Below are 11761 nucleotides of genomic sequence, written 5' to 3'. Positions count from 1 at the left end.
GCTGGTTGATAAGATAGTTGAGAAAGATAGCTTTCTGTTATTCACCCGTTTTACCAAAGTGTCCATGCCCCAAACAGAATCTGGCAGACATTCAGATTTCAGCAAGTGCAGCAAGAATTTCATGGTATGACGTCCAGAGGTGAAAATAAAACTTATACAACTTATATGAGTTCTCTCCATTAGAGTCTCCGTTAGAGATGCATATGCATATTTATAGTAAATTATCTTATGGGCACAAGATAAGTAACTTGTGCCAATAAGATAATAACTTGTGTGCACAAGATAAAGATATTTCCTTTCGGGGACTTAAGGGGCTCTGTAAAAATCAACCATTTGCAATGAACTTTACTTTAACTGAGTAGCTTTTTACCATTATATAGTACATTTAGGATACTCATAGTGCTCATAAGTTATGCTGTTTGTGCAGTTAGGAGAAAATTCCTCATCAGGTAATCTCTGAGAAATCTTTATCTCCATTAACTCTTAAAGCATTGAACTGAGGACGAATTGGTTTTTAGTGCATTCAAATTATTACCATCAGGCTATTTCACTGGTGATCATATAACTAACTGGTCCGCTGAGCAATCTCCAATGGTGATTTTACTTCAGTAGTGTTAGCAAGTCAAGTAGAAAATAACTTCTAAGTAAGTTGAGTAAGAAGTTATTCTTATCACGCATCAGTATAATCAAATGCCTGTGCAGACACTCTGGACTCTTTGTCAGTCTCGTGATATGCCACATATTGTCCACACTTGTCAGTGGTAAAAGCCACATCTTCTCACTTCATCGAAAGCAGCTGCATGGAGAGAGGCAGCAGGAAGCTGGCTCTTCATCAGTCTGGTATCTTCCAGACTCAGGCTGGTCCCTGCACTCTGCTATGAAGGCCTGAAGCTGGGACACTGGCACCTTTTCTTGCTGGTGATGCTGGACAAGAATCATTTTATAGTATTAAGACACGCAAAGGATAAATAGAAACGATGACCTGAAAACATCTCTCTAAGAATATGTCTCAGGTGAGTCAGACTGACCTTGATGGTCTCATATGTGTCAGTAATGAGAGCGATGAACAGGCTTAGCACCATGTAGATGAAGAGGGAGATGAAGGAGTAGAGGTAAATTCTACTGAAAAGCCACACCATGTAGCTCTTGTCTCTCATTTTCAGGAAGGTGGCGTACATGTCGTCCCCGTTGATGAGGGAGAAGAGGCACTCTGTTACCTTGTCGAGTGTTCGGAACTGGACGAAACAGTTTAAATAATTAACTTTTAATATTTCAGTGTCAAAAGAACAAAGCTCATTCATGCTTCTGGGAATGTATCAGGCCACACTGACACTTGAAATAGATTATAATTATAATTTCCATACTTTGTCATGGTAAGGCCCAAGGACGATCCAACCACAGAAACAGTACCCGAGGTAGATCATGGCCGCACAGCAGCAGAATCGGATCACATTTGGGAATGCCGCCCTTAGAGTTAAGATTAATATCTAGAAAGGAGTGAAGGCATCAGTTCCTCTGGATATGCATTAGCTACGTTTGACAAGTATATGCATTAGGCTAAAACAAAGAGCAGTGTCATGGAAGCTCTTACATTGTATTTCTTAAAGAAGCCAAGGTAACGAATCACGCTGACCCAGACCAGCATTGTGGCTGTTCCCAGCAAGATACTGCAGACATCATAGTTTGTCAGGTACTGCAAGAGGAAAGAAAGTACAATTAATTAAGTTCATTTTCATATATGATGCTGCATACATAAGATTTCCAGGCTTCTCTTAAAGCCAACCAGTAAATAATCTAAATAAAATCATAGCCAGGGCTAAACAAACCTTTGTTTGTATTCCAATTTTGAGAGCTGACCCAGCGATAGTCAGTGTGTCACTCACAATGATGAGGATATACCAGCCATTCACAAACTCCATGCGGTCCGACCAAGTCACAATTTTATTGTAGTATGCGTGGAAGAATATGTTGAACTCCTGCATGAGAGAAACTCAGATATTGTAAAACAGATATGCAACAAACCAGGATTCATCTCTACACATGGCAGTTGCTTAATTACCACAATATAACACTTTATGAGAAGTTTGTACTTTTTATTTGATGATGAGGTGACAATTAAAAACCCCTCAAAAAACGTTACATAAATCCTCCTCATGTTAATTCATATGCATTGTCCCTCCTTAAATAAACAAACAAACAAAACAATATCTGAATGCTGTTTAAAGCCTTTTCCACTCTGAAAAACGGAATCCTTTATTTATTCTTAATTTATTCATTATTGGCTTAAAAGTAGTCAAATTTAAATATACTGAGTCTAAAATTACTGGAATTAGCCTCTAAAACACCCACCATTAACTGTATAATGTAAACTCAAATTGACCTCAGTGTCCGATATAGCTACAGTCCACTGAATGAATTACCTAATGGCTTAACTGTAAATATAGCTGAAATGTACTAAAATCCTGTACATCCATCAGTGGTCAGTGTAATAATCCATTTATTTTGTTAACTTACAAACTGGAGTTGGATGCCGTTGATGACAGATCGCATGCAGAGGATGAGAGAGGTGAAGCAGGCGAGGATGACCAGAGAATCAAAGGACAAGAGGAGATAATCGTTCTTATCAGCTGGAAAACAGAGTCACAGATCTCAGGTTAGGTTAAATGTTGCATTTACTGGTTACAGAATAATGTCATTGTGCCCCTTGCTGGCCTTTGAACCAATAACCTGTATATATTTGTCTGGGTATATACAGTATGTGGAAGTATATAAAATTGAGTTTGGGTTCAAACTTACAAGTGCCTTCCACATTCCAGTCTCTGCATTCATAAATTCTTACATCATTCACAACATCAACCTTTATCTTCCCGCTATGTGCACGGTTGTCAAACATGATCTGTGTAAAACAAAGAAAGAGTTAGTGAGTGGCAAGTTAAACACAAATTATTCATGTATTCATGTATGTTTTCATTTGTTAACTAGTCATATCAGCCAGAAGCCACCCGCATCTGGCATTATTCAGATGTAGTCACCAACCATTATATGGAAGTCATAACAGTCTGGTAGCTCGTGGTGGCGCACAGTCTGCAGATTGATGGTTTTCAGGGTTAGGTAGATGCTCACTGATAGCAGCCTGGTCACACAAACATATATTAGCAGAAGGCACTCTTTATTGCCTGGCATGAAACCAGTATTTTCAGTTCAGTCACCTTTTGAAATCTAAAGAGAAGTTCACGTGCGACGCCAAACTGCTGTTGTCAAACGACTGCATGGGATATATGGAAATACAATCTGTGAGGAGGAAATACAGGCGATAAACAATGTTAGATCAGTTAGTCATTGGATGGTTCAGCAGAGGAATTATTCAGCATATTAGAGTACAAGCTTCCTCTTTTAACGGAGTCACAAGTAAATCCATATTGCGATTATTTTCCATTCATGCCATGAATCAGCTTCCATAAATACATCTTCCACACAAAATCAAAAATGTATGCAACACAAGGTAGTTATGGTACATAAATAAAACCTGTTTATGCCTTTAAATAGCAATTTGTTTTTACCTTTGTCAATGTGTGGATCAATGTTAAAGGTCTCATTTCCAGGATCGATTGTGCTGTTTCTGTAAAACTCTTGACAGACAGACAGAGGAGTGTACTTTCCATCAACCCTCTCATATGCAAGGTTACCTACTGTCAGGTTGTGGAGGTCGATGTACTGGAGAATGAATATGGAAAGAGTTAAACTTTTCTTCATGCAATAAAACTATACATTTTTGCGATGAAATTAAATCTCAAATGTCAGTACCCTGTCGATGACGTAGTAGATGTGATCACACACATCTGCTTTTGTGTACAGTGCAAAGCTTCCCAGCCGGTGGTCCTTGTATCCTTTTAGAAACAGGTGTCTGAATGTCATCAGATTTTCTTCTTTGAAGGTGACCATCATTTCATTGCTCAGGCCAAAAGAGACTAACTGAAGCAGATAAAAAAAAAACATACACATTTCAGACCAAGAGACATCTAGCCAAGAACTAACCAAATAATTATGTATAGTACCTGGATTGTGATGATTGCGATTTTTAGTATTTGTAGCATCAGTTTCCATGGTTTGCGACCTCTGGCTCTGTATTTTTCACAGGGGTTCATGAAGAAGTACTTGAGCCTCCGTCTGAAGTCCTCCACCACCTTTGACTCCAGGCTCTGAGTGTGAGCGCTGCATCTGCAGTGGCCGTTCAGCCTCCTCTCCTCTGACCTCCCAGCAAACAGCTGCTCGCAGTCCTCCATTATACTGAAGTACAGACCCGAATCTGACTATTTTTAAGGGAGACGGTTATGTGTTTCACAGAAGACACATCAGAAATGTGCTGAAGATTAGGTAAGAGTACAACCATTCCAGTCATTCTGATGTTTATCAAACTGGTTCTCCTGCATGTGCTTACTGTGTCTGTCAGTGTCACTCTAAAATCTCTAAAATGTTAGTTTGTAGTCCATGTTAATGACGCTAAAATTAGCTATAATGCTCTACAAACTACAAAAATAATCAGTTATCCATTTATAGCTCAAAGGGTTATTGAAACAGACCTGCCTGCAACAGAGAGCAGTTATATATAGCAAATGTCAACTTACTTACAACTTATGTAACAAATTACTTAACATATACTATTAAAATTTAAATTTAAATTTAAAGAAAAAGCAAACTAAAGTTAAAAGCAGTTGTATTGCAGATATTATTGTAGTGTAATTATATATTTTAACAACTCTTTGCTGGAATATATCTACATATATTAGAGTAAAAGGCTACAAATTGTGAGGAAAAGGTAATAACAATAATAATAATGATAATAATAAATGAATTACCTGCCACAAAGTATCTTGTCTAACCCTTCTGGGCTTCTCTGCTGTCTATGAAGATCTGTTTGCAGATGCAGTCACCTCACCAGCCTTTACCACAATGACTGTCACTCCTCTGCGTCATTTTAAGCTTTTCCAGTTTTTCCAAAACCAAAATAGAGCTCCACAGTTACAGGATCTCCGCACAACCATACACTGATACTGTCGCGTTGGCAATCTGTCAAGAATGTAATCTGAATTTCACTTCATGAATATTAAGTTGCAAGAGCAATCAAGAGTAGAGACAGTATTAATAGAAAGCAAATTAGTCAAAGGTTACAGGATTTCTATCTTAGTAATATGTCCTAACTATCTAATAACGATACCCCACCTTTTGTTTTTAAACCACCGCGTTGTCACCAATAAAGAAAGAAAACATGAGTTGAATTCATACAGAAAACCTTTAGTATGCAACAGATGATTGTACATGACCAGAGAACGAAGTAACAAGCAGGACATCGTTTGTATTTCACAATGAGTTGTGATTCAAGACTTGTGTAGTGACGAAAATGTAAAGCAACTCCTTGTTGACTTAATGCTGCATAGAATGAACTGGAAATCATCATTTTTGGCAATACATCCCGCTGGTCACAGGCAGCGTCTTATGAGATCAGACTGACACACACACACACACACATACTATAGGCTCAAGTAGTCATTCCAGTGTATAAAACGTTCTCAGTGCACCTAAACTGTAGCTGCTGTGTTTTCACACTTTACGGTTTATCAGGAAATCACATGTTAGATGAAAGAGGAGCAAGGTAGGAGTGCATGAGTCAGATTTTCCCAGCTCACGACATGGGTATCAAACGCCAATGCACCGAAATGTGTTTGAAGCATGTGCGGAAAAGTGTTAAGTACCGAAAGCTGGCATCGAACGCTTGCTCAAATTTGCATTCTTCTTTACTTAAATACTGATCAGACAGTTTCTGATTCATATCATAATTCTTGCTACTTTTAAACTGTATTTTATTTAGGAAGTTCTTGTACAGCTGCTTATATTCGACATCTGAGACATGTGGGTTCTTCTATTGAATAAGAAAAGGGTTTTGCAGACAAAATTCAGGTATTGTGTTGGCATTATGTTTAATGTTGTTGGTTTAAGTATTTAAAACTTTATACCCCCTGCCCAAGTAACAAACTGTCTCTATTTTCTCTTGTAAACAGCTAATTGTTATAGTAGTAGTATGTTCCATGTATAGCAATTTCTCTCTGACCGCCTAATCAAAGGCAAGAGCAACACCAAAAAGAGTGCGAGACAACAATGAGAGTATATAATAATAACAATGTTCGTATAGGAGGAATCTGCTGGTCCGTCCCTTTTAACTGCATGAGCACTGTCTTATTCAGAAGTGGCATTAAAAGATGCTCCTGTGTGACGTCGGAGTGAGCGAGCGTGACCGGAGCGGCTGGAAGTTCGGGTCCCCTCCGCTGCTGGTGCACCCCGGCGCTCCGCCGTCTATGTTGGAGGGGGATTCAACCACTACCTCATCCGGCAGCGGAGGAGCACCCGGGTCTCCGGGCCTCGGGAGGCTGGAGGAGGTCGTGGAGGATACTACACCAATGCTAGCACTAGCCCCAGAGGGCATGTCTGCACCTTTCTGTAATGAGGACAGACTGAGCGAGCCTACTACATTCGAAGTGGAGGGGCTTCGCTCTCCGTCTGGGTGGAAGAGGAGGGTGGAGTTGTTTGAAAACGTTGAGGGGAGGTCGCTGGTTGTGCTGGGCGAGCTGAGGTTGCTGTCAGATGAGGAACTGGAAGCCCCTGCTGCGGAGTGATGGATAAAAGAGGAAAAGGTGGAAAGGAAAGTTGAAATAAAGCATCCAGAAGATATAACAGAGTTGATATACACAACAGATGTCACCGTGCCTCGGCCTACTAACCTCTGAGGGACTCGAGCTTCTCGTTTTTGGCCTTTTGCACCTCATCCGTGATCTTGGTGATGATGAAGTTTTGCGAGCGCATCTCTCTTATGGAGTCAGTCAGGGCATCCAGGCCCCGGGGGTTCTCGGCCAGGATGTCCAACAACATGGCCGTCCTCTTGGTCTGCGTGGACCTGCAGCTGATTTCCTCCGCGTCATCTCGTGTGAGGATCCTGCGAGAGCGCAGGTAGTCGAGGTGGCGTTCGGCTCTGATCTTATCACAGAGGTAGTGCCGCAGTCTGGTCAGCACCTGGGAAAACCCCACAGCCAGCATGTGGGAGAGGCAAAGGGAGAACAAAGTGGGGCGTCAAGAGGGGTGACTCTTTCGAATCTGCAGGTTATCACTCAAACTAAAGACTTACTGTAGGTTATATTCACTAAAACCTAAAGCAGGTGGTCTGAAATCACTTATTTAACCTGGTCTGTCTCTGCTCTACATAACGCAGAGTTGTCTATCACTGTTTCAGCTTCTGGTGGTGCTTTTAATAAGGCAGACTGTTTGTGATAACAAAAGAAAAAAGTGCACTCAACCTCTAAACTGTGGCTTCAACATACTGTTAAACCCTACAGAGGACTGAGTGCTGATGAGGGCAAATAAGAAGGTGGGGTATTTCCTCCTTTAACAGGCCTTTAACGCCAAACAAGGCACACATAAAGTCTGCAGAGCCACAAATCGACCTCGTATTTCCCCACACACTTTACCCAAGAAAAAGTGAACCTTTATTCGGTAGAGAGTTTGAGGCTGAATTATCGTACTCACGTCTTTTTTAATCTCTGCCATTTCATCTTCAGTGAGATGAGGAACATCCATCCCTCTCACCCGCGGAGTGAAAATCCAGGTGTTCCGGGTAACGAACGACGACTAAAATAAGTTAGTAAGGTAGTAATAGTGAAATAAACGACATTAATAAATGAACCGTGAGCGTTAACAGATGTGGCTGTCCATTATTTGTCGTCAGAAGGTGCCGTATCCACTGTCCATTCAAGTTTTTTTTCTGTCTCAAACTCAAAAAAAAAAAAAAAAAATCAAACTTGGGTTTGAATCCAACTTGTGGCCCTTTGCAGCGTGACATCCCCCCTCTCTCTACCCCCTTTCCTGTCTATCTTCAGCTGTCCTAATAAAAAGGAAAGCTATATTCCATGTCTCACCTTGAATGTTTTCAGAAACAGTATTGTAATGTAGTATAGTGTTTAGCTGTAATTTGATAGAGTTTGACAAGGCAGACATTTTTTTCCTGTTTGAAAACAGACCAAGCACTGCCCCAAGTTGCATGTGTCACTGTGCTATGCCATGTGTCATTGCTCTGGCTGGTTGTAGATCTATGCAATTGCATTCAGAGCAAGCAATTTGGTCTGCAACCATTGATAAATTGAAAATTAACTGACTAATTCACATTAGTCTGGAGATACCAGGTTAGTTCAGATTGATAATTGTGTGCCTATACCAGCAAATACTTATAGAGAATAATAACCAAGTATACATTAAGTTTAATGCCCACCTCTCGATGTTTCCTTGAGCGTGCATGTTTCTTGAAATCAGATATCCACTTAAATTTGGTGAGGCAGACCTAAAACAAAGAAGAAGAAAAAAAGAAGCAAACTTGCATCAGCAACAGATAATTTATTTAGGGACATTTATTTACATGAGACATGTTACTTATTTCAAATGAATGGCAGTTTGTTGTCTGGTACAATAGGACACCTCAACTACTTTTATCTTTATAATTATGTTGATGGCACAAACAGCATAACAGGCAATTTAGGATTTAGGAAACTCAAAGCCCAGTGAAACAGTAGGCAACGTAGAGAGAAAGATACGCTGTGATTTAAGTAGGGAGGAAGGCAGGTTGGTGTTGTTGGATTTTTATTTGGGTTTGACAGTTTGATCTACCCTGCAGCTCCTACAAAAGATTCAATTAGTTGCATAATGGGAAATAACAGAGCTGTGTTGCAACAATCTCTTGTCCTAAGGCTATGAGTCACATTTCTCTATTAAAAAACATCTCAGTGAGCAAGCGTTGAGTACTTTGGTAACTTCTAACTGGATCTCTGTGGTTTTAGTTTAGTTTCTCTCCCACGTCCCTGTTTGCACTTTCATGTCCACAGATGTCCCCCATCTCATAATTGTAATGGAGATGCAAATGCATGATGCACTGGACTGGTGCGACGAGTTAAAAACAAGTTGAATGAAGCCTGAACTGGAAACTGGTTAGCTTAACTGACTTACACTCGTTCCCCTAATTTCATCACAGCTTATATCTACTCTGTTTCCCTTTCTTTGTTATTGTTTAAATTTCTCCCTTTTTGGAAGCCATGACTAATCCAATCACTTCATATCTGTGTTGGAGATATAACCATTTCCATCCAGATATTAGCCAATATAACCATTAAACCATTACTTTTATAGTGTTTGATTAGTTCGTAATGCTTTGCCTGTCTAGCAAACAAAAGAAGGTGAAACCAAACAGAAGGGAGGCTACTTGTGTCTTGGTCAGATATGGTCTTCGGTGCTGCCTGATACCAATATTGGCACTGGTCATTGGATCTACTGTACATAAGGGTTTACAGTCCCTCATCAGTCTTGTTGAGGGAACGCTCCTCCTCCACCCCATCACCTCCAGCACTGCTGGTCTTACTTCTAAGGTGGCCCAGGGAGAGAAGATCAAGATTTGAAACAAACTAAATAGCACCCATTAAACACAAACAATATTAAACACTCAATCAACCTGTGTTCACATGGTTGATGTGCTTAAAAAAAACAAAAACAAAAAACACAACAACGAACAGGAACCAAACAATGACAACAAGAGTTTCCAAAAGTTGCAAAGAAGCTGAGATAAGGAGTCATAATGGAGGGTGGAGCTGACAGCTTTGGCGTAGTAACTATTGTTGATCCCGGTCATCTTAGTTTGGAAGTGAAACAGTCTTCGAGTTGAGTGGGTTGGATGTTTCATGATATTGTCGGACACTTTTCCAGCATTTATACAGGGGCAAATGCCTGATGCCCAATCAGGCTGGTTAAGGTATGCTGATTCGGTATCACCGCACAGTCATTGGAACTCAGCATCTCTACGGCAGTCAGAGGCCCCACTGTTTCATCCTCATCCCTCTGATACAGCTAGAGCTCACCGGTTTTGTACTTGAACACATAGCCCTGATAGCCTTGCATTCTGTACGGCTCCAAAGCCCACTTATGCAGAGAGTTTTCAATTGCATCCGACACAGATGGATTACGCTCCTCTTTGGAGAGCCCTGGGCCGATCTTGATTCTTGAAAGATGGTAACGGCCATCTCACATGTCAGAGATGTGGTGAGGCTCTTCTGCTGTAAATTCTGCATTTCTTCTTTGCTCGTGTCAGGAACAATGTTGTTGTCGATGTTGTTGATAGTTATTTTTTTCCCTTCCTTTTTTTTTTTTTTTTACCCATTCTCGGATGCAGACTCATTTTAAGGAATCGTACGGAGTGATTTCCACACCTCCCTTCTCTCATTGGTTGTTTCACATTTATTTTTTGCATCACACAATGTGAATGTAACTTTAGTTTACCTACAATAGCTACAGGCTATGGCAGAGCCTCCAAGAGCCTGTTTGTTGTTGTAACCCTAACTAAATGACTTGGAGGGAAAGGAGACCAGCATATGCTGATTCACTTGAACCTCACAAATTCTTAATTGGCTTCAGGTCCGGGTTTTGTGATGGCCACTCCAATACTTTTACTTTGTTGTCGTCACAACTTCGGCGGTATGCTTAGCATCGATGTCCTGCTGGAATACCGACTTTATTAATGCTTTTATTCGATAGTACTGTTTCATTAGTATTTCCAGATAATCCTATTTCCACATGACGCCTATATTCTATGGAGTTCACCAGTCCCATTTCCAGCAACAAAAAAACCCCAGAAACATGGATGGAGGTCTTTGTCTTCTGTGCATACAGCCAGTCATGCCTTTGTGATGTAGGGCTCTCTTAATAGTGGATTTGGTAGCTTGTTCCTCAACTCTTTCACTGGCTCCTATGTGGTTGTCTTGGGGTTCAGTTGAACCTTTCAGGACAAGGCTTGTTCAAACTTGGTGGATAATTTCCTCCTTCTTCCTGAATGTGTGTATGTGGTTCCAAGATGAATGTTTTTCATAGATGCTCATGGGACATTCAGTGACTTGGAAATTGCTTGTAACAAGGAACCAGACTTGTGAAGGGTCACAATTCTTTTGGTCTTGGCTACGTTGCTATGATTTTCCTATGGTATCAAGGGCAAAAAAGGGACCCACTCTAAGCTAAAGCCCTTATATAGAGGTTCACTCCCAATTAAAACCGGTGCTTTCCAAATTAGCTTCCAAATTATTACATTTGGCTGATCAGAAGCTTCCAAAGTAATTCCAACAATTTCCCACTGAAAATCTGTTCTAGTAAATAACAGCTGGAATTATTTTGAGATGATTACTTGACCTACTGACTTAACACAACAAATGTATGGTAACTTGAAGTCAACTTTAAGAAACTGTAAGTACTGCACTGTAAAGGTAAAATAACACAAACCTATAGTTTATCATTTGTATTAAAACTTTCCTTTACGGTTGAAGTGAGCATGTGTTTTACACTTATTAAGTCCCTCCAGGAAGTTGAGATGTTATGACAGCAACTAATAAAGCAAATTCAACCAATTCCAGTGAATTCTGCACAACCTTGTGATTTTGTCCACAAAACTCACTTCCTCATTTCAGGTTGGGAAGATGCAGACGCAAACATCTTACCAAGTGTAAACCTATCGCGACGTCAGCCATTGGTTTGTGGAGTATCATTTTGAAACCTCAAGTTTGGCATTAAGGTCGTCACAATGACAGTTTGTCGGAGCCAGCGGAGGTGACGTATTGCAAGCTGGGTTGTGCTAATTGGTTGTGCGTAGCAGGAAACAATGGCGGCCCACCTGGTCACACACAATTTCATATTA

The 11761-nt window shown here is 40.5% G+C and overlaps 2 protein-coding genes across 3 annotated transcripts; both read right to left on the bottom strand.

Annotated features, from left to right (window-relative positions):
* On the bottom strand, positions 1–4383 carry mcoln3a (mucolipin 3a; the record flags this gene model as incomplete). The annotated part of the gene is given in 12 exon segments (XM_035671494.1): positions 1–924; positions 1029–1235; positions 1365–1487; positions 1592–1693; positions 1827–1976; positions 2515–2627; positions 2797–2896; positions 3037–3133; positions 3210–3291; positions 3561–3714; positions 3805–3972; positions 4056–4383. Coding segments are annotated over 12 exon segments (1665 nt in total). The 5' UTR covers positions 4284–4383.
* An 882-nt stretch (positions 4384–5265) lies between these two features.
* Positions 5266–7838, bottom strand: bcl10 (BCL10 immune signaling adaptor; the record flags this gene model as incomplete). Of its 2 annotated transcripts, none has more annotated exon segments than XM_035671493.1 (3): positions 5266–6654; positions 6774–7062; positions 7573–7838. In XM_035671493.1, coding segments are annotated over 3 exon segments (747 nt in total). In that variant the 3' UTR covers positions 5266–6247.
* Between the last annotated feature and the right edge of the window lie 3923 nt (positions 7839–11761).

Source organism: Morone saxatilis, unplaced genomic scaffold (assembly GCF_004916995.1).
Source record: "Morone saxatilis isolate NCDOM2014 unplaced genomic scaffold, NCSU_SB_2.0 Contig23, whole genome shotgun sequence".
In the NCBI taxonomy this organism is placed as follows: domain Eukaryota; kingdom Metazoa; phylum Chordata; class Actinopteri; family Moronidae; genus Morone; species Morone saxatilis.
This window is presented reverse-complemented; position numbering and strand designations above follow the sequence as displayed.